This window comes from Brienomyrus brachyistius, chromosome 24, assembly GCF_023856365.1.
Source record: "Brienomyrus brachyistius isolate T26 chromosome 24, BBRACH_0.4, whole genome shotgun sequence".
Classification (NCBI taxonomy): Eukaryota; Metazoa; Chordata; class Actinopteri; order Osteoglossiformes; family Mormyridae; genus Brienomyrus; species Brienomyrus brachyistius.
This window is the reverse complement of record NC_064556.1, coordinates 4,483,841-4,507,079: the sequence shown is the minus strand read 5'-3', so window position 1 is coordinate 4,507,079 and position 23,239 is coordinate 4,483,841. Positions and strand designations below refer to the sequence as shown.

Sequence of the window (23,239 nt, the reverse complement as noted above, 5' to 3'; positions counted from 1 at the left end):
GACTGAGAGTTGTTCAGTTTTGGGTGCCTTTTGTAACTTGTAAATTCCAGGAGAAGCCGTTCGGGCCTCTTGACGGTGCGCCCCGTTCCGCGGATGTCGTTTTCCTCTCCGTGGGTTTTGACCCAGTGGCTTAAAGCCGGTGACATATGAGGTTGCATCCCCGCCGAGATGTTCGGTCATCCGACACCCCTTCCTGGCAGCTATCAGCGGTCCCTCACTGGGACGACCCAGTGCAACTATCGCGGTGGTAGAACCTAGCTGTAAACGCAACCCGACACGTCTCACCGTCGCTCCCGGGTCGATAAAGGAGCCCTTTTAATCAGTGGATCGAATCTCTTACTGTACCAAATAAATATTTCACATCAAAGGTACTCAGGACGATCTACTTAATGTTACACATGCGTTTTACTAGCGTAGAAGTTGCCTGCAGTCTTTGAGACTGGCCTGGTTTAGCGGCAGGCTAGCATATGAAAGGGGGCCTTATTTTGCCTGGTCATGCTGCTAACAGGGATGAGGCCTAAACACTGAGGAGACAGATGCAGCCTGTTGTGTCAATGGCCCCCCCGCCAATGTGCATCTTTGCTGACTGAAGCTGTTGCTCGTAAGTACAGGGAGAGACGGGCACTGAGAACGCCAGACTGAAAACCACACTTAACATGAGTTCATCTGTTGCGGGTTGTGCTGACGTGTTTTATGCAGTAGAATCCTCTGCCCTCCCCCCCCCCCAGCTGAAAGTGTACATGGGGAGGGAAAGAGGAAAAATTGGGAGTCATTGTGCGGCTCAGCGGGTTAGAATGTTGTACCTGTGATCGAACGGTCGCTGGTTCAAATCCCAGGGTCGGCAGAGCGTTGGGCCCTTGAGCAAGGCCCTTAATTCCCCTGTTGTCCAGGGGGCTGCCTGACCCTGGTTTCTCAAAAAATGTGTCACTTTAGGGAAAAGCATCTGCTCGATTTAAAAAAAAAAAAAAAAAAAAAAAAAAAAAAAAAAATGTAAAAAAAAAACAAATGGAAAATTGATTGCTGTAGTGAAGAAAGCAGGTCTGCGTTTGAGAATGTTCCAAACTCGAACGTCAAGCTATGGTGAGTGGTCACTTCCAGAACCTTCGGCTCTCTAATCCGCCTCACGGCTCTGACATACTGTACTTTCCACGTTGGTAACGTTTCCATATTAAGGCTAATAGGCCTAATCCTCGTTATACCGTCCTTAACCGCAGTCGAGCGAGCTGGCAATTAGTCAGCAGCCGTTCTTTTTGATGTGTTAGCAGAATGCAGCTCCATATGGTTTTTTTTTTTATTTTTTAAAATTCTTTTTGTTTCGAAATACACAGCTGTCACATACTTTCCACGTGCAGTAATCGGGGAACGGGGCCCGGATAGAATATCGCTGGAGGCTGGCTACTGCTTTGGGGTGTAGGGCGCCTCTCTGTATAGGTAAACAAGGCCCAGATTTGGATCCTACGACCAGCTGCATCGCCTGACAATATTTTCAGTCTGGAAGCAATTATATATAATGTACGGCATCTCGGAGAAAGTCTGACTGCCTGTGATCGTGGCGGGAGTGACGCGTGCTTCGGGGGTGACGGGACTCGGCCGACGCTGGCAGGGATTTTGGGGATCACCGTTGGGAATGTCGCTCTTCCGCTTTGGGGTCGTCTCAGACCCCGGCGGCGAGTCCAGCATCCGACGTTGTGTTTTTTTTTTTGTCTCTCGGCTGTTAGAGTAAAGTCTGACACCGGCAAATGAAAAGGAATGTTCAGAATTCCCCCCCCCCGGGGGGGGGAGGGGGTCATAAGTGCTGCCTTCTGTTTTTATAGCCGTCTGCTGTGCGACCAAAGTAAACAACACAAAAAAATCTCAAACTGATGCATTTTGCAAGCAGGGCATGAAGATTCAGGAGCTCGTTATTGTTGGTCCATCAACATGCATATATATGTATGTATGTGTGTATCTCTCTCTCAGCACCACGAGGACCAGAGAACAATATGCCAAAACATTCTGAATTTACACATTAACTTGACATGTGTCACACATTGCATTCACATGGTCAGGGGCACCACTAGAGATTTTGGACCCCATGAAAGTGCATCTTATTAGGCCTCCAACCCAAACCAATGCAATTAGGGCCCCTTGGAATTGTCCTAAATCTACCCCTCCATGGAGCCGCTACTCAAAGCAACTAGAAACCGTGATTTGCATAACACATTTACGCATTTTCCTTCGCCCCCACCCCCCCCGTTTGAAAATTAGCTATTTTAAATGCCCCCACTGATGGGGCATATTCTCTCATTGTCAATGGCTTGGCTTGGCAGTTATGTCTAACACATGGTAGAAATCCCCTTTAACCATTAGGCATTTCCAGCTAAACTAAAAGCTATTCCTATTATGGGATGTTTTTAAAGAACTCCAGTGTGGGTTGTTGGGTGCGAGCGGTTTTGTGATGGTTTGGTGGCTTGTACATCCTGTGCCCTACCCCCCACCCCCAAACCCTTTCTGGAAGCGGCCTTGATATGACTCTGAGTTTTGCAATAACGGCACCTTGTGGTTTCCCAGAATTCCTCTAGGCTTGCAGTAAAATTGCTGCGTCTTCCCAGAATTCCCCTTGGGTGGGCCGCTCATGCATTGTAAGCATGATGGCTCTCTGTGGGTGACACTGTCTATCCTGGGGTCCTACAGATCATATGCAGTAGGCTTGACCTTCCTCATTCGCAGAGTTTGCTCTGAAACATTCCCAGATAAGAGATTTTGGATTCATATGTCGGGACTCCTTTGCGGTTTTAGTCTCTTATGAAATGACGCCGGTATATTGTCACTTCAGTCATGTCACTCCAGACACGTCACCCTCTTGTAGACCTGCTACCTCGAACTCCAAGGCCTTGCCATTCCTTCACTTAAACAAAAGAATCTGTCTGTTGAAAGAGTTGCTCTTCGCAAGGACAGTGAACATAACAGGCATGATTACGTGTCTCCGATCCATTCTGGAATGTAATCGAGTTTTTAAAATTCTTGTGGTTTGTCTAGTGTCGTCGTTAAATAAGTAGTAGGGTTCCGTTTAAGTTTTAGTGGTACGAATACAGGGTTTAATTGTTACACTAATTGTATGCCGGGGTGACGGATTCGTTTCTGCGTCTTTTATTACGGAAAACATATTGTTTTGCATTGCTTCAATTATTTTGTCTGGAACAGCTTATATACACATGGTCTTCCTTAGATATGACTTCATATGTTTATAAAAACGAGTAGTGCTCTTCTAGCTGGAGTTACCTTTGTGTAAACAATCTTAACACACATAAGTGCCCATAGTCCTGTACTACAATCCTTCATCTATGCATGATTGGCAAATAAGCAGATTGACTCCTAATGGAAGACCTACAGTTTGTTTTGTTTTTGTTTGTTTGTTTGTTTGTTTGTATATTGCATGTCTGAGAAATAATGTTTGACACATGGACAGGACACAATGGGGGATACGAATGTTAGATTGACAGTAGGTAGTAATGGGCTTTAGAGTAAGTCGGGTTGTTTACTGGTCTGCTCAGGCAAAAGGCAGACGAGTCAGCTATAATTAAGAGGCACGCTTCAATTTTTTCCCTCTGGAACATTGACAGTAAACACTTGGGTATCATTTGCTTTTATTTAATCCAGTTCCGTAGGAAACAGTTGGCCTCAATTCAAACTTCAAACCAGGTAGATGTGTAGCACTGGTGGGGCGGCGCACATCAGGCATGTGAGGAGGCTGGATGGGGGAAGAGTGGAAGTTGCAGCAATGGATTCTGGGAGCCAAAGGTCAGAGGGAAGCACACTGGGCTCACATTTGCCATAATTAAAGGGAATGCCGTGTGCTCAGCATCTGACTGTAGTCCTCAGGCCTGAGGTGGTATTAGGTAAATGTATATTTTACATTAGTGTAGGCGCATAGACTTTGAACAGTTGTTACATTTATTATGTGTCCATGAATTGGATTTTTTTTGATGCTCACCATGGAGACGAACATTTTCGTGACCGGCCAACCCCAAAGCCCTTCACCTCATCCCTGCGTGTGTTAGTGCAGTAGTTGGGGGGGGGTGGGGTTGGTAATGGCGTGGAAGTAGGGAAGGAGGCACCAGCGGCAGTGCTCCCAGTCTCCGAGCCGAATCGCTAAGCAACCAGAGGCCATTTATAGCTCCTAGATGAAATCACTTCCACTCCCCGCTGATTGGCCTTGTGCTCTCTAGCGACGACGACAGCAGCCTCCTTCCTGGCCACCACGCCTCTTGCTTCTGCTTTTCCGTCATCCGCAGAGTCACATGGTGGCTGCCACCCTGCCCCTCCCAGCCCCGCCCCTTCCGGCTCCGCCCATACCACCAGCCCCGCCCCACCCGGTTCCGCCCACACCACCAGCTCTGCCCAGCCCCGCCCCCTTCCGGCTCCGTGCACACCACCAGCTCTGCCCAGCCCCGCCCCCTTCCGGCTCCGTGCACACCACCAGCTCTGCCCAGCCCCACCCCCTTCTGGCTCCGCCCACACCATGAGCTCTGCCCAGCCCTGCCCCCTTCCAGCTCTGCCCACACCACCAGCCCCGCCCCTTTCCGGCTCCGCCCACACCACCAGCTCTGTCCACCTGGCTCCGGCAAAGTTTAAAATTTTTTTTTTTATGGAGTAAGGCGCACTCGTGCCACAACCACAGCTGCAGACTCTGCAGTCCCACCCCATGCGGATTGCCAGAAACACCGAGGGGAGAGATCGGCTTTCCACTCAAAGCACCTCCTTTATCTCCGGCCGGCATTCCCTCGGAATGTTACTACGGATTCTCCCGGGCAGTTTTCCACGGCGGACGGCCATCCTGCTCTTTGACAGCTACAGTACCTAGCCTTCTGTATTGTGCCATGGTTACTGCCTCCTAAGCGGGCCGCTTCTGACGGAAATCTTTCTAGAAACAGGAAATGTTTTTGCATCGCATTTGAAGTTAGAACAGTGAAACATCATGGCGGGTTCTGTTTTCCCCTCATCGAGATTCGATAGCAGAATGATTTTTGCTATCGAAAGTGACACGATTGGAGATTTTTCGGTAGAGTTTCACCCTCTAATGTCAGCAGTAGGAGATTTCTGTTCCGATTTGCACTGTACGCCCACGGACAGAGATTTGAGTTCCCTGCAAGTCATTAGTGGACCCCTCTCAGAATGTTCTTGGAATGGTCTCCTCCGTCCAGTTGATTTTTTATTTTTTTTTAGAGAGCACCACCCTCTTTCTGGGTTGTAATTTAATTGCATCCCCTGACTCCTCTGAGGTATCTTGAGTCCTATGATGGTAAAATTCCGTAGGACCTGCCAGTTGGCAATTTACTCGGACAATTGAAACCAAAGTGATTCCCTGAAGTTGAATGACAATATGATCCCTGTAGCCACACAGCAAAATGTTAGTTATTTGTTTTACTACTTACTCTAGTTGGTGGGGGGGGGTCTAGAGATTAATTAACTGTTAATTAATCAATGTGAATTATTTGCAGATTCTATGTTCTGTGTCATATTTTGTTACGCTTGCGCACTGTATGACGTCATACTATGGCCTGGGGGTTTTGAATCATTTCTTGGAAGTTTTTCCAACTAAACCCCAACCCCAACGTGCAGAATCTTGTGTGCTGAACATCATTGGTCCTATTAGAGCTTCAGCTTGTGTGCTGACAGGTGCGGGTGTCTGTTTTGTACAGATGTGGGGGTGGTACACTTTAGAAATGTGCTTTATTAGGTTATTTTACGACGCCCAGACTATGGTGCGCTGTGGGACAGCGGCAACCTGGGCTCAGGCAATGAACTTTTCCACTATGCAAACATTCCTACGAAAAAAAGTGCTAGTTTGCACATGGACCAGGAATTCCATCTGCAATGTACATTTTTGAATAATTCTTATTATCCACCGCAGATTTTCAAGCGGAACATTTGTAACGGGAGAATGGAACTCGTTGCAAGAGTCACAAATGAGTCTGGGGGACATTAGGCTGACCTTTGTACCTTTTATCTCTCCCCATTCTCAGATGGAGCTTCTCGATAAGTTCCCCGTGGAAGGAGGGCAGAAGGATCCGAAGAGGCGGATAATCCCCTTCCTGCCAGGTACCGAGGAGGGAAGAAATGGGGGAAAATGTGAAAAGTTGACTTTCGATTGACCAGGAGTTCAAAGGTCAGCGGTCGCCAGGGCGGCTCGGAGGCGAGCTGAGGGTGCTGAGGTCAGCGATGGGCTCTGTCGCGGTTAATCGAGCGGGAGCGCTCCGCTGGAACCTCCCGAAGTCGTGATCTCAGCGTTTCCAGCGCCCCGGGCCTCCCAACACCGGACCGCTGCCAGCTTGGCGTTTCCAGCCGGACTGCTCGCTAGAATGGGTCGCCAGGCCCCCGTCCTACTAGGGGACATTTTGAAATGAAATCCGCCAGATCTGCGTATCCGTCCGGCTGTGTTTTAGGCGAAAACTGACTGTTTTGAAAGCCGCTTTTCATTTCAGAGGTCACCCCGGTGGATGCTGATCAGTTATTGAGGCTGTATGTAGAACACATAGTCATGTCTGTGTGTGTGTGTATGTATGTGTGTGAGAAAGAGAGAGAGAGAGAGAGAGAGAGAGAGAGAGAGAGAGAGAGAATCGTATCCACCCCCCACCCCATAACAGTGCCTGTTATTGGAGAATGAATAACCAGTAAGGTTGTGAGGTTTTTGGGGGGTGCCATGGGGGTGGATGAGGGGTGCAGCACTGGCAGAACAAGTGGAAAAGATGGAGGTAAAGGGTGGGGGGGGGTGTTGGGGGGTTTTTTTTCATGCCAGAATGGATGCCAGAGCCTATTAGGGATTATCTGAGTTTGTGTGCTCCTACTCAGCAAAAAATGTTATATTTTCCCAAAAAAAGAAGTACCAGTGAAGAACACTGTGTATATGGTGCTTCACTGGCAGGCTTTAAAAGGGCTTCAATTCTTTATGCAGTGCGATCGTGCAGTCACTGGAAGTCTAACAGCTGGTCACATGTCATATAATCTTCAATCAGATTTGCTTTTATTAAGGTAATTGGCTCCCATTACTGATGTACATCATTTAAATAATTCCTGTCCTGGGGGGGGGCCGGAGCCCTGCACATTTTTGGGATTCCCCTCATTTAACACACCTGATTCAACTCCTTGTGCTAATTACCACACAGCTAATAAGCTAAATCATTTATGGCGGAACAGAGAAAGGACTAAGCTACACAGGGCTCCGGCCCCCCAGAGCTGGAGTTGGGCAGCCCTGGACTAAAGTTTAGCGGATGACCGGTACCCTTGTTGGGCACACTGTGTACGCTTTGAACCTGGGTCACCTCCTCCACGCATACCGATGCAGTGTCGTGCAGATAGATGTCACAAGTTAACCAGACGCTGCTTAAGCTCAGTCTATGCAAGACTGACTCACCTGAAATTCAGATCCTTAAATGTAGGCCTTACCTCTTCTACAGCTTACTGCAAACGCAGTGTCAGCTGAAAAAATCTCCTTTGTTTTTCTTTTGTAATTTGTTGCACATCACGTTCCCCCCATTGTGTGCTTGCAGATCTGCTTAGTTTGCGGCAAAAAAAAAAATTCAGATTCGGTGCCTTGTCTTGTCAGCTGTTGGCCAGTGTCTCCCATCGAATGCAGTAATTTTGCCCCGCTCCCCGAAAGAGTCCTGAGTGGTTGTTACTCGCCAGCTACATAAGCAAGGCTTCGCAAGCAAGTTTAATGAGTGTCCGTAAGTTAATGAGTCAGCAGCCCGACGGCAATTTGAGCTGAATCCCTCGTAATTAAAGAAAAAAATGCCTACTTTCGTCCTACGCTTTCCCTCCGTTCTCCGCTAAATTTATTAGCTGAGTTATGGACACAGCAGGGCGAATTAAGTAATGGCAGATGTTCTTGTTAATAAAATGTAACCTGTAAATTTAATTAGTAAGCGTGTATTAATAATTCCGTGACCCAATTCTGGGTTAGGGGGATAGATGGGAGATCATCGTAATCATTCTTCGTTATATTTGACCATTGAAGCCATCAAAGCTAAAATCTTCATTTAGGAGAAACTCCAGTGAACTGGCAAAGTCTGATGTGTAGAAGCCTGCAGTGATGCTGCTTAAGGTTTATGAAATCCAGTTGTTTTAGTCCGAGATGCACACAGCAGATCGGAATCTAGCATGTGCGGATGCCACATGTGTGAGGCCAGTAGCTATAAACTTAACGTCATTTTTACCGACTGGCCGTTTTCATTTTGCGAATGGAATCGAATCATATGTGCTGCCATTCTCGGCTGGTGTCACGTTTTCCTTCCTGCATTCTGAAAGTCCTTCTCGGACGTCTGTGTTCATTACGGCCGGTCGGAACGTTTCGTGACTGGAATGGATGTGGGAAAAAAAAACGGCCTCAACCGCTTTCGAAAGCGCCGTCAAGAAAATTAGCCCCTCAAAATGATAGCCGTATTAAAGATGAGTTTCCAAACGTTGTAATAAACTTTCTGCTTAAAAATAAGTGTTCTCAGACTCGAATTGTCAGATGTTCAGTACAAATACAGCCATCTTATTATGCTGCTTGAATTTGTATATTTATTTGAATAGGTATGGTCATGCCAGGAACCAAGGCGTCTCAACTAAGCTCAAATGAAATGCTATGGATACAAAATAAGCCTAGATATGATGAGCATGCCGTGAGAATTTATAACTCTCACGAAATACAGATGCTGCCCGGGTTACAGTGATCCATGTTACGATATTTCGGTAAATGTTTTTCACTTTCAGTAAATCGCATGAGATATTCAACACTTTATTATAAAATAGTTTCTTAATGATTTTGCTCAACTGCTAATGTAAGTGTTTTAAGCATGTTTAAGGTAGGCTAGGCTATGATGTTTCTTAGATTAGGTGTACTGCATTAAAATGCATTTCTGCCTTGCGATATTTTCGCCTTAAAATTGGTTTATCAGAACGTAAACCCATCGTAACCTGGGGAGAGGAAGGATATGTATTACTCTGGTGGACTTTCTGGTGAATTAGGGCTCTGTGATCGAAGGGTTGCTGGTTCAAATCCCATGGCCAGCAGGCTGATTCCACCTTTGGGCCCCTGAGCGAGGCCCTTAAACCCCGAGACTGGCTGAGCCTGCTTTCCCGGGTATATATCACTGGGTAAAAGCCTCTGCTCAATAATTAAGTGTAATTTATGATCAGTTATATACCTTTTATTTCCCTCAGAGCAAATGATCTGTTGTTATTCGTTTGTTTTTGATTGGCTTAAGTAGTTTGCTATGGGGATTACAGAAATCACCTTCTGATCACTACTCCGTTGTCATCTAGCTGACATCAGGATCAAATGTCAGTGTGCGGATCGCGGTGGCTTTTCCGAGATTGAGTGGTGTCGAGTTAAACGGAGTTTGTTGCAGTAAACTAAAACAATCGTGTGTATATATAACAAAAATGCTTAAAATTTGCCGACTGTGTTTCCAAGGCAAAGCGTAGCCCTTGGGCCTTTAAACTTTGTCTTTGAGGTGACTGTTGGCTGTATTAGTGGACCACTCATCTCTTAACTGTGTTCAGCCGGGTCTGTCAGACCCACGTTTCTGCGTTTTCCAGACCAGCCGGTTTCCTGTGCTTAAAAGAAAAATGGCTCTGCATCGATGCCGTTGGCCTGCGCCGAGCTGCCGGCTGAAGGGCAAAACAGCGCTGCTCGTGTAGAGAAAAACGAAAGGAAACTCTGACAGGATGAAAGCAGGCTGGCGATTTGTGCAAGGCAGCCGATCGACGATGGTGGCTGTGTGGGGAACATGTCGGGCGTCTTGGGGGAGTCTGGTTGTCATCACACTTATCTGGAAAAAATTCTGCCCCGGTTCTCATCCCCTCCTTACTTTCATTCTCATGCACCCTCCACCCCTAGAGCCCCGGCCTGGCCCCGCCCCCCGGGTTACCATAGTGACCGCTGGAAACTGCACTGAAGGATGTCCAGGAAATGAAATCTGTCTTGTAATGTGGGAAGTGGAAGCCTTGTGGGTCCTACACATCTGGAATTGGGGGTGTTTTATGAAGCCCGTGGCTGCACTTGAAGGGGGCTGTGTCCATTCAGGAGTGCAGCGGGTCGGTGGGTGGGGAGGGGGGGGGGTGGACTACACATCTTTTTGCTGTTTTACTAAATTCTGTAAGCCTGCGATTACGACACAGTTTTGAATTTGTTCCATATCTGGGTTGAGTTAGTATTATGTTGGATGAAATTCTATACTCTCTCACTGTCTGCATTCACTTAAGCTCTTCTGAAACATCATAAAAATCAAGGTTTTAAATATCTTAGAATCCACAGCTGGTTTATTGTAGTTTTAATATCTGTGCATCTGTTTCTTGGCGTCTGGAAGTAGCAGGAGCTGCCTCATGTGGCCAAACATAAGACCTTTTGTTTGGTTGAAGTGGTCACCGTTTTTAAGCTGATGAACTATTTTCTCATTATTCTCTAACGATCTCCCAAACAAGCAGCCCACTGACACATGCAGATGGTCACACTGTTTGAGTGTTTTTCTTGACCTCTGCAGTATAATTGTTGGTAAAGTGAACTGCGCTTATTACCATAGCGAAAAGTGTCGCTAATGCTAAATAGCACGCTGCCATCGATTTCGTCTTATTTCACTAGACACGCAGCACTCCGATTTTCGGATTGGTATCAGCACGATCCAGATCTATTTGACGGATCGGGTATCGGCTGCCCGTGACCGATCCACGTCCGATACTTACTTATTTACTTTGGCAGTCTCTAAAAAGATGGCTCATATTTCGTGTTAAACCTATTTCCACAATCAGTCGCACTATAGCTCTTTCCCATATTAGATGTGCGTTTGCGGCATTCAAGCTGAACGCAAACGCTGCCACTCAGTTTTTTGCCACTCAGTGGGTGTGAGCGCAGTGGCTTCCTGTGACGTCATGCGCATGACCTCCGCATTAGGGGGAGCGTAAGAGAATCGGATAAGAGGGCGACCATCTAGAAGTGTGTTACACTTGAAACAACAAATAGCGGCACAGCGATTTGCAGTCTTTGCAAAAGCAAAACTTTGGGAGGTGGAAGTGGTGTTCAGTGGAAAATCCCACCAAGCAAAGCGCACGCAACTGTGCGAGGCAACGGCGAGTCATATGAAAAAAGCAAATGGATGATTTGGGAGTCCATAGCTTGGGGTGTTTTGTGCATTCACTACAGCTTGTGATACGGGAGGGGGGTGGTAAGTGACGCTGTTGCCAGGGGGAGAAAAATTGTGTGGCATTTTAAGCATTCGCCCCTTGTGTATCCTCACTTGGAAGATAATCAAATTGAACTGCAAAATGCCTCAAATGCTTAAAGATTTAGATTTTTTTGGTGTACATTATTTTTAATGCAAATTTTCAAAGATAAATCATTTATCTGTTTTGGTTTAAATGTTACTCTTGTTACCATGGCGCCATGGTGACTCCAACATTATGACCTCACATCCTGTGTGTTTCTTTCGTTCCCTTCTAGGGAAGATCTTGTTCAGAAGGAGCCACGTCAGGGATGTGGCCATGAAGCGTCTGCGGCCGATCAACGAGTACTGCAGGGTGAGTCGATGGGGGGGGTTCAGTCCCACAGTCATTCACTCCCACAGTCATTCACTCATTATTTGAAATGGCATTAATATGCTACATTTCTGAGGCAGTCCAGGTGTTCCTGCTTCCCGCAGAGATGGGCGGATGTCCAGCTCACAGCACTGCTAAGCTGGATCTCGTCTGCACATCTCACAAGTCCCACCCCCACCCTATCACCCCCCCCCCCCCCGACTTTAACCAAGCTCTTTTCAGACTTTCATGTCCGGATTCGGTTTTGGGACTTTGCTGAATAGCTCAGGCGGTCTGTCCTGTAAAAATACCATGTTTGTGTGTCTTTCACCGGGCTGTCCTCAGAAACGTCCGCTCTTTGTTTATTTTGTGCTGGGAAAGGGGCTGAGTGAGACGTGGGGGTGGGGTGGGGGGTAAAGCCCACAGCCTGGATGCCCTCGGGGAGCCTCGTTGAGGTTAAGGAATTTCTGAAGTGCTTACAAGCCTTTTAAATGAAAAGAAAGATCCCATGTGAACTGCAGCACCTTTGACACTGAAACCCGGCCGACCCCAACCCTGATCCCGCAGGCCGGTCTCGACCCCCGCAGGCCGGTCTCGACCACTTTACAGTACCCGATAGCCTCAAGGCCGGTCACTGGGCTGAAACATTTGGCTCGACAAAAACAAACTCTGCAGATTTGTGCCACATCAGTTGGAACATCCAGCCAGACAGCGGGTGGACAGAATGAACTTTGCCTCCATTTTTCGAAAACTATTTGGTTTTGAGGGGGTCACGTTAGAGGTCAGGGATGGTCTGTGCAGTAACCTGGTGGCAATTCATTCTCACGTCGTCTTTAATACTGACCTGGCAGGGTAGACACTGTGATCACGAACGTGGTTCACAAAGGGGCAAGGCTCTAATTTTGGGGGCGCCTGCGCCTGTGATCGGACGGTCGCCAGTTCGAATCCCAGGTTCCGCAGAGTGATGTCACTGTTGGACCTCTGAGTAGGACCCTTAGGCCTAATTACTGCAGGGATTGGCCTCCCCCACTTTCTAAAAAAATCAGTGTTTTCAGATAAAGGAGCCTGCTAAATAAATTAAATTTTATGTTAAGTTGGGGGGGGGGGGAGGGGATCCTTCTGCATTTTTTCGGGTTCTATTTATGGAGTGTGTGGGTCGTGAATTTATAACATTGTGGAGACCAGATGTCCCCACAATGTGATAAACCCTGTTATTTTGACATTATGGGGACCACGCTGTATCCCACAATGGGTAATTCAATTTTAAATTAATCTATGACTGCGATCAAAAAAATAAACATGCCAAAGGTCTTGTATTTTGTTTGGTTACTTATGGTTAAGGTTAGGGCTGAGTACGGGTTTAGGTTGTCATGTTGGGATGAGAGATATGCCCACAGGAATGAATGGATGGTCCCCACAAAGATACAAACTTTGTGTATGTGTGTGTGTGTGTGTGGCACTGACTAGCCCCTTGAACTCCTAGAGAGCAACTTTGATGGTGAGATCAAAGGCCCTGAGGGCCGGGAGGGTGGCTGTGGACACTTAGAGATGACTCAGCATCATTCTCCTGTTTCTCAGAAAGCTGTGCTAAGAAAGGCCTGATTTTAATATAAGTCTGTATTTTGCTTATACGTGTGAAACCCTTTGACCACCAAAGCATCACATCCTGAGTCGTCGTTTTTTCCTGTACGTGGCGGACTCTCTTCCTCTGGACACTACCCCCTTGAATAAGCCCCGTTTACCGGAAGGCAAAAGGGGGCCAGGTGGTTTAACTTATTTTTACTTCGTTACAAAAACACCGGGAGGGGGGGGGTAATGACACGCTCTGCGCTCTTTCACTAGCCCTGTAATCTCCACCGAAGCAAGAGCCTGTAATGGAAACTTTCAAGCTGTTATAAGTAAGAGCATGAGCTTCCGGCAAAGGAAGTCCTCTGTGACATCACTTCCTGTGGCCTGTCTAGCATGTCCTCATCTCCTCCTCCTCCACCAGCTTGAATACAATTAGGTTAATGCCTCTCGCTGCAAGGAACGCCAATGAAGTCAATTTGCCGTGACGTGCCCCTTCGCTTTTTGGACACCCGGGGGAATACTAATGAGTGAAGAGGTTGCTGGCTGGTCCGAGGGGGGGGGGGAGAGGCAGAGCTATAAATCTCAGAGAAAGCAGCGACGTCCTGACAGCACTGTGGCTGCAGCCTTTTTGACATTAAAGTCATTCTGTCCTTCATTGCCTTTCCATGCCATCAGAAAGGACATTTAGGAAAGCTCCGGAACGTTTAGTTTTTTTTTTTTTTTTTTTTACATTGAATAGAGTCCATATAGATTTTGAATAAACACAAATATGCTTGCCCATCACGTGTGCATTTAACATGTCGGCTGTGAATGCTGAATGTCAGCTTACCGTCTATTATATCGCAGACGTAGACATGCGTCAGTTTTACACTATAGTCAGCGCTGTTTGCTTCATGGTAACGCAACAATGTAACAATGGCATATAATGTCATAATGTAACAATGTAACAATGGCATATAATGTCATAATGTAACAATGTAACAATGGCATATAATGTCATAATGTAACAATGGCATATAATGTAACAATGGCATATAATGTCATAATGTAACAATGGCATATAATGTCATAATGTAACAATGTTTTTGACTCATCAGTGTGTCTATATATATATATATATATATATATATATATATATATATATGTGTGTGTGTGTGTGTGTGTGTATACACATATATATGTATTTGTGGTATATATCTTTGTATGTATGTATGTATATGTGTATTAGTGTATTATATATAAAAGTATACATACACAGACACACTTCATTACATGACACACAGAGACAGATCTTCCAGAAGAGTAATTGGTGGCTTCATTTAGGGGGGAAAAAAACCCATTAAAATTAATTAAGATGTCCGTGTGTGTTTTGTCATGTATAATACATCACGCATGCACTGGAATGTTCCCCTGTCCGACTGGCTCGCTGTCCTGGGTGCCCCTCTGCCAGCTGTGAGTCTAAGCGCTTGGGCACGGGGGCCGGGGCATAAAACAAGCCGCCTCTCTGCCACAGGTCACCTTCATCCCCTCCCCCAAGTTCGGCTACTATGCCAGTCAGGTTTTATGACATTATTCACTCTGGGGGGGGGGGGGGGGGGGCAAGGACGCCGCTGGTGCACTTAACCATATTAAAGGCAGAGTCTCGAAATAGATGGCCGTGAGAAATGGTGCACGCTTCCGTGCCCGTTTTGCCGCAGAGTGGCACCAGATGCCGCGCACTTTGATGACATCATTTGCATTCTGTGAGTGGCATCTGTTCGTGCAGTGGATCCTGACATATTTTTTTTTCCTGTGTCTTTTTTGAACCCAGGCTCTGATCCAGCTGCCTGTGTACATATCCCAGTGCGAGGAGGTTCGCGTCTTCTTCGAGACCCGTCCCGAGGATCTGAACCCGCCCACAGAGTAAGCCTCAGTCCCTTTTGTTCGGCAAAACCAACACATAACTCCTGACAGCAGTAAATATCGATCCGGTCGGCTCACAGTTTTCCATTAGTGAGCCGGAACATTCCGGTAGGCAGTGAAGCGGCTGCCAGACCAGGGGGCTGCCGCCTCACAGCAGACTAGGACCCGGGTGGCCGGTGTGAGCTTTTGCAAAGGAGCATTTGGCTGCAGTGTCAAGCCTCCTCGGCTGGGGGTTCGAATCCCACTCCCTGCTCTGTTCGCTGGCGTGGGCGTGAGTTTTTGCGAGGTACTCCACTGTCCTCCCACAGTCCAAAAAAATCATGATTAGACGGAGCAGCATCTCTAAATCGCCCTTCATCTCTGAGGCATCCTCTCCAGGGAGTCCCCTGCCTTGTGCCCTGCGCTTCCTGTGATTGGCTGACAGGTATCCTATCCAGGGAGTCCCCTGCCTTGTGCCCTGCGCTTCCTGTGATTGGCTGACAGGTATCCTGTACTCGAATAGTGCCAGAGTATAGAAGGCTGGAAGTTGATTTGATGTGTTTATACTAAGAGGTGTTTAATTTCTATCCTTTTCCGCTGCCAGATATTTCGCTGCTGGGCATCGTTCCTAAAGGTATTACCAAAGGGTGCCACTTGGGATTTCAGCCTGGAACCTTTTGTGATTTGAGCCAGGAACCTTTCGAGTTTGCCTTTACAACCTTAACCTCTCCACCACCTGGTAGCCTGGCGAGCCTGCCTAATCCCTCCAGCCCCTCTACACTCAGCCTGCCTAAATCCACCGAGTATAATCGACAGAAACGCCCGCTAGGCGTTTCCTGACCTCGTCGATTTGAATGTTGGCCAGACCCCAAGATCCCTGGACGGACCCCGGTCTTAGCTAACAAATGAGGTGGAGGTGGACGGTGGATGCTGCCGAGGAATTGGGGAGGAAGGAAGCAGCCCGCTGCTGGGGGCCCGGCATTGAGCTGCCCCCCCCCCCCCCCATCTCTCTAGAAGGAGAGGTTTTCTTCTGGCAGCAACCAAGGACAAATTCCTTATTACCTTTTCTCAACATATCCCAAGCATGTGGTGCTTGTCAGAAGTGGGAGATTAATGTGGAAAGGACCTTGGTTTGTTCTTTATTAAAATTGGATTACTGCTTTCTCTTATTTCGGCTTTTTGTGATTTGACACGGCGCCAGAGTGCCGCTCCGGGCCGTGATAAAGGATGACGTGCCGTAAATCCAAGAGGCAAACTGGGACATCAAGCAGTATGGAGTGAGGGATTGAATTGGCAGGCGAAGGAAGGGGAGGCACCCCCCAGAGGACTGTCTGTCTACTGGGGGGGGGGGGGGTCACACTGCATGGCAGTGCTTTGGGGCCTGGCCATCCTCAATAAGGGGCCCTCTGTGTCTGATTTAAGCTGGAGATAGTTATCAACTGGCTGGGCACCTACCGTGAATCCTACTAGTTATCAACTGGGTGAACTTTTACGATGAATCGTACTAGTCATCACCTGAATAAACGTCTGCGTTGAGTCGTACTAGTTACAAGCTGGGCCCTTTCTGTGTGTTCTGCCTCGTTACAAACTGCTTCCAGAACTTGTTTGCCTTTAATTATCTCTCATTATCCTCTGGATACTGTGATGTTTGCTCTTTCTCTAGTAACATTTTTTGCCGCGAGGGAGAATAATGGGAAATGTCAATTTAGCATAAAATGTTAAACGTGCAATTGTAGAAAAATGAAACTAGAGTATACAAGGCCAGCTGTAATGACGAGTTGTAGTCTTATGTTAGTGGAACTTAAACTCCTGTTTGGTTGATATTTATTGTTAGGCTTATTGAAACTATGGAGGTCGCATGATGGCACACGATTGGTTCATGATCATGGTGTCGGAACAAAGGGTTGGTGATTGGCCGAGGACATAGATTGAGCTGGCCCATTGGTCCTTTAGCCCTGCACAGTGAACAAGAGCATCTGGCTGTTGGATTGACCCAGGCCAATGAAGACTAATGTAGTAGTGTAGCCTAAACGAATGAAACGGATCACGGGATTGGCTGCCGCCTTTGTCCATTCGTTTCTGTGCCTTTGTATGTTACTGAGGTCCAGTTTAAAGAAACCACATCTTTTCTGTATTCATTTAAGAAGAACAGAAAAGAAAAAGTGCTGAAATCATGCTTTATTTGAAGCACAGTCACCAGGGCTTGGAGATGCTGGGCGCTTTATTGCTTCTGACTTTATCTTCGTCATATTTGTCAGGAAGCCCTTATTTCCTGTTTCGGTGTTGCCCTTTTCCCCCTCTGGGTTTTTGTGTCCATGGCCCAATCGCACGACGTCTGGGAAGCGGCGCTTATGCTGCCTCCAGATCAGTCATTAGTGGGTCTACCCCATGTCCGTCTGGCTCCTCCATGGTTCAGCTCACCTCTGCACAGAGACCTCACCTGCAACACTCTGCTTTATAGACAAGGAGGTGCGCGAGGAGGGCGGGGCTACTGCATCACTGGCCCCAGCTGAAAGCTAATTGGGCCCCGGAGTTCCCCTTCCCTGTCAATCACGATTTAAAACACATCATTGGCTATTGATAAGGCCAGCCCCTCTTCTGCCCCTACCTTAAATACAAGTATTTTAATCTAATAAAGCAAAGGGCAGCATGTGACTCAGTGGGCTAAGCCTGTGTGCCGGGAATCAGAAGGTTGCCGGTTCAAACCCAGCTTCGGCATGTTTGCGGGTCCTTTACCAAGGCCCTTAACCCCCAGCTTCGTGGACAGCTTACTCTACAAAGAGCATTATTATTATTATTAAAAGACTGATTTAGGTTAATGGGACTGAGAGTATACCATACTCATCTGTTACTGGCACAATGGGATATTGGTTTTTGAGTTAATCCTTTTCTTAAAGTATATTAAATAGCGATAGATTAACTTGTCTTCAGCCTTAGGCTGACATCAGAATGGACACAAAGGTGTTTGTCGATTTTAAATAAGCCTTTCATTTTCCCCGCGCCTCTGACACTTGCTGGGGTCACCTAGGATTTTTGTTTCAGCGGACCAGTTGAGTGCAGTCACAGAGTACTGAACTGGCTGGTTGAAGCAAAATCCTGGTCCAGACTTTCACTTGCACTTTCTGAACCTCAGCTTTCCACATCTGCCAGTGAAATCTGGACCCCAAAAAAAGTGAGGGAGGTGTGACCTTCTCAAATGTTGTACGTCCTGAAATCTGTTTTTACTGACTGCTGTCTGTTTTGTTTTCACAGGGACCCAATTGGAAAGAAGAGGTTAGGTAAGTTCTATTACTCTTAAACTGGTAACGATTCAGGGTAAGTTCAAATATCTCTGTATACATAGTAGCCTAGTATTCTTGGGAATTTTGAAATATTTAACATTTTTAAAATACGTGTAGGTTACAAGGTCCCTTTGGAAATCTCACTTGGCCTGTCAGGACAAAGTAAAAGCAGGCAGTGACATCCATCACAGCTGAAACGCTGAGATTGCATGCCGACGTGAAAGTTAGAGCTCCCTCTAGTGACGGCTCTTCTCACCCACTGCTGTAATTCATGTCTACAAACATGCCGAAGCCTTTAGAGTGAATTACAAAAAAAAATTTAATTGCAGAGAAAGTTCCTAAGTATAGAAAACAACTAGATTAACTTGATATATGAATATTTTAGCGTCTCACGTATGAGGTGGGATCAGCCTTGTTTTTCTGGATCAGTGGAGCATGTATTGCTAAATTTGCCCACCATATTCCTCATTTAGGAACCTAAACAAATTAATACAGTCCCCCTCGAATGACAGCTTAAATATTGTCTGCCCTTGTGTTCAGTCTTCTTTGCAATCAGGAAATAAGTAGGACAGAATTGTGAAGTTTCTAACAGGTCTGTGTTAAGAGAAAATGGCTACAGGAAACTTTGCTGTAGTTCTCTTTGACCTCTGTTTGACCTCTGACCTTTGTCTGGCCACGCCCACCTGGGCAGCTCGGTGTTATCCTTCCCTCACTACTGCTTTCATTCATTTTCCTTCATCAGGATTTGTGGAGAGAGCGACTTCTTTCCTAAAGAGAGGTAGTAACTCGCTTGGCCCTGTTGTGTGTGTGATCTCAGGGTGGCTAACGATCAGTCTCCATCCGAATCAGTGGGTCGGGGGTTCGAGGCAGGGGTGGGTGGGGCAAGCTTGGTGCTCACTTTCGGTGTGGTAACACTTCACGCACGGCCGTGTGTCAGTGGAGCTGGACAGCATCCTGCCTTTATGCAAAATCACTGGGAACCTTTTGGCCTGGGGTTAATTTTTCACTGGGAGAAATTTTGCATGTTACACCGCCCATTGTTTTATTCCACTGTCATTGCATTTCAGCTGTGAAAAATGTAAATGAAACGATGCGACCAAATTTTGACAATTCATTTCAGTATTTCAATTGCAAAATTCTAATATTAATATTAACACTTTCTTTTTTTTTGTATGGAGGCAGTAAAATCAAGGGATAATGGTCCTGGGATTGGCTGGTTAGATATTTTACTACAATGGCTGCCCATTTAATTGGGGCCGAAAGGTACTGGACAGATTGGTATGTTGTGCTACATAATTATGTCACAGAGCACAGGAAGTGGAAGGGGATTTTACACACACATACATACATGCATGCATGCATACACACACAGATATTATATAGTATATAAAATGAATCCCATTCCACTTCCTGTGCTCTGTAATGTTTTTATATATATAAATATATATATATAGAGAGAGAGAGAGATAGAGTCACATTAAAACAATACAACCTGGCTTGGTTAATCGTGGTTTGTGTGCATATCTTCATAGGGGCTGGTTCACGGCCTCAGCAAGCAGTGGGTGGGTTCCGTGGTTCTCACTGTCATTTCATCCTGCCATCTTGGTGATTGCAGAACCTTATTGGGCCCTTTTCCACCTTTTATGTGTGTTTTTTTGTTTGTTTTCTTCTCATATGGAAAGTCGTCTTCCTCCCTTCACCGTCAGCTCTGTCCAATCACTCTTGCTTACTCACCCTTGCCCCGCCCCCACCCTAATGGCTCCGCCCCCCCTCCAATACATCCATGCTCTGCTGACCCTGCCGGCCCTCCCCCCCTTTCTCTCTCTCTCTCCCCCCCCCCCGACAGGGGACTCCGCATCCTCCGACCCCCTGCTGCTTGACCAGTACGTGGCCGTCACCGATTACGAGAAGCAGGAGAGCTCGGAGATCAGCCTGCACGTGGGCCAGGTGGTGGAGGTCATCGAGAAGAATGAGTCCGGTATGGGAGCCGAAAAGCCGGGGTCGAGGGGGGGGGGTGACGTAACAGGGCAGCTGAGAAATGCTGTCCGGACGATGAGGTTTCATTGGAGAGCAGAGCACATGTTGCTGACAATCATCAAAGGGAGACAGTTTTTTCTACATGTATTAGTCGCTGTAAGGATGACTGATATTCAGACGTCATGTGACACAGACAACATACTGTGTCGTGTTCCGGGACATGCCACTTGCTGTCAGCGGTCCTAATCTTTAGTTTTCTTCCTTATATTATGTCTATAGTCGGGGGTGGGGGGAGGGGGGGACGATTTTACTAGTCAGCGTGTAGTGCTGCAGAATATCACATGTGAAATGTCCACGAGTAACACTGCGATATTTATAAAGCAAGAAATCGAGACGAAAATTACCTGAAATAAACTACAGCGTTTCCTCCGGGTACTCCGGTTTCCCCCCACAGTCTAAAGACATGCTGAGGCTAATTGGAGATGCAGAATTGCCCGTAGGTGTGCATGCGTGAGTGAATGGTGTGTGAGTGTGCCCTGTGATGGGCTGGCCCCCCATCCTGGGTTGTTCCCTGCCTCGTGCCCATTGCTCCCGGGATAGGCTCCGGAACCCCCACGACCCAGGAGGATAAGTGGTTTGGAAGATGGATGGATGGATGGATGGATGGATGGATGGATGGATAAACTACAGCCACATGGATTATCTGGTCACCCTTGGCCTGGGGTGGCATCACATACCAAATCAGCGAAGACTTCAGCTATGCTAATGCTGTTGGTCTACAGGCTGGTGGTTCGTCAGCTCCGATGATGCACAGGGTTGGGTTCCCGCCACATGTCTGGAGGCCCAAGACGATCCTGATGACTTCTCCCTGCCGGCAGAAGAAGGTACGGGCCCGTAGCACCTGCCTCACACCCAGGGTGCCCTCCCCTAGTTAAATCCAGCCCCACTATATTATGGAATGACTCGGCATATAAATATTGCCTGGTCTTGTTTAATGATGGATCGGGAGAGGGCATGATACCTGGAGAGTCGGTCACTGTACCTATTTCACAGAAATGGCATCCCTCGTTTTCGGATAAAGCAAAAACTATGAGTGATCCCCTCGTCTCTTCATGCAGTTGTTAATCTGTGTCTTCCGTCACTGGTAACAGTCTCAGTGCTCACTTCCTCTTTGTTTACTTCCTGCTGCCCACTCTGTCGTCAGTGCCTCGGAGGTTCTGGTCCCTGCCGAGGCACGTGGGTCGTCGGCGCACTTTAGGGGATCTGTTCAGCACAGGCTTTGGGCAAGGTGGAGAGCACACCTCATTTACCCCCCCCCCCCCCCCAAAATCCCCATTCCCCTGCATCCCATGTGAATCATCTTCGTTCTGCATGCGGGACTGCAGCATGGTGTTAAGCTCACATGTGGCATGCGTGTAGCATGTCTATGACTGTGTGTTACATGCATATGACATGCAGATGGGGAAGGGGGGGGGGGGGGGGGTCTGTCTGCCACGTACTAATGCATGTACTTAGACATGGGGAGAGAAAATTGTTTTTCCAGTCGTTTTCTTTCAGAATGTGAGATTTGTATGTTTAAATTGTGTTTTAATTCAGCGTGTCTGATCTCGTCCAGAATACTGAGCCCTCTGTGGATGAATTATTTCGTGATCTGATTTACAAATACAATTGTAGACAGAAACTTTTATTAGAGTTAGTAGCAGTTTAACATCATTTGGAAATCACGCGTGTACTGTGTGCCGGTTTCTAACAACTGTTTTATTACGTTTTTTTGTCCGTCGAGGGTGTGAGTTAGTGTTAAGTGTTGCATGTGTTCCACACTTACTGACCGCACACACACACACACACGCACACACACTCAGTCCCGGACTGTGCACAGAAGTGAGGCCCCCACTGTTAGGAGGGAGTTGGGAGTTTTAAATCAGGCCGTCGTGGTCTTAGGCATCTGTTTTCAAAAAGCAATTGCCTATGGATTGCGCTTCGCCCCGCAGACAGGGGGAGAGAGAGCGTCGCACTCTGTACTAGGGATGTAGCGGTACACAAAATTCACAATTCGGTACAAATCTTTGTTTTGCGCTCACGGTTCGATGGAGCTTTGGTACAGCAAGGAAAACAGAATTTGTTTCGGAGTCGTTTGTTTTCACCGTGTTAAAAATTATTAGAAACGGTTGTAAAACGAACGCAGAGAGACGTGCCTGTGTTACAAAATCTGAGATTCTTGTTTGCACGTTATAAATAAATAAATGTGTAAAATAAATAAAGGCTGAGAAATAAAGCATCATAACAATGCTAATGATCAAAATCCCTAATTCTCTACCGCCAAGTAGCAAGGATCACCGCTGATGCCTTTCTTATTTTTTAGCCTGGTCTGAATTTCCTGGAAAATGCCACGAGGAGATTAACTTACAGAGGGTTTCTGCCTTGTTTTAATCGTACTTAAACTCCGATGATCCAATCCCAAATGAGTTAGCCTGCTGGATGTGCTTTCAGGATCACTTCCAAGTTTGGTATAACAGAGCCAACATCAATCTTAGTCTTATCAACTACTCCTTCTCCATTGTTCGTGTCATTCACTGGGGAAAACCGAAATGTTCCCAAATTACTCATTGAAGTGACGTAGGAAGGCCTTAGGTCTCTCGTGTCGCCGTTTGACTGACTGTGACCAACTCACAGCCGCAGTTACCCTAATGTTTTCCATGTCGAACATTGACTTGTGAAGTTAGGTTCGGTCTATGCCAAGATATGTATTAATTTGTCTCACTGCGCATTCCGAACCGTTATAGCGCTACTCTGTATGGTGAGGACGGGTATGAATGCGGCGCAGGTTTGAGGTGTTATCCATCAATGTGGTCTACGGTATAGACCACCATGAGTTGCAGGATTCGCACACGTCTGCGTTCAGTCTTAATAAGAATGCAGTGGCTAATGTCTCGTAGAGTTAGATGTGAATTAAGGAGTAGATAACGTATGAGGGGTTTTTGATCTATTACCTTTTA

General features: G+C 46.9%; 1 protein-coding gene across 5 annotated transcripts in view; it reads left to right on the top strand.

Annotated features, from left to right (window-relative positions):
• The window catches only part of sh3pxd2b (SH3 and PX domains 2B), a 35,463-nt gene that overhangs the window by 5,200 nt on the left and 7,024 nt on the right, over positions 1-23,239 (top strand). For 2 of the 5 annotated variants that reach the window (XM_048995407.1, XM_048995405.1), the window contains exons 3-10: positions 6,006-6,081; positions 11,462-11,538; positions 14,915-15,006; positions 18,238-18,263; positions 19,009-19,044; positions 20,113-20,244; positions 21,026-21,127; positions 21,448-21,531. In XM_048995407.1, the coding sequence (XP_048851364.1) occupies positions 6,006-6,081; positions 11,462-11,538; positions 14,915-15,006; positions 18,238-18,263; positions 19,009-19,044; positions 20,113-20,244; positions 21,026-21,127; positions 21,448-21,531 (625 nt within the window). The remainder of the gene's footprint in view (positions 1-6,005; positions 6,082-11,461; positions 11,539-14,914; positions 15,007-18,237; positions 18,264-19,008; positions 19,045-20,112; positions 20,245-21,025; positions 21,128-21,447; positions 21,532-23,239) is intronic. The other 3 variants (XM_048995408.1, XM_048995409.1, XM_048995410.1) reach the window with 3 other exon arrangements.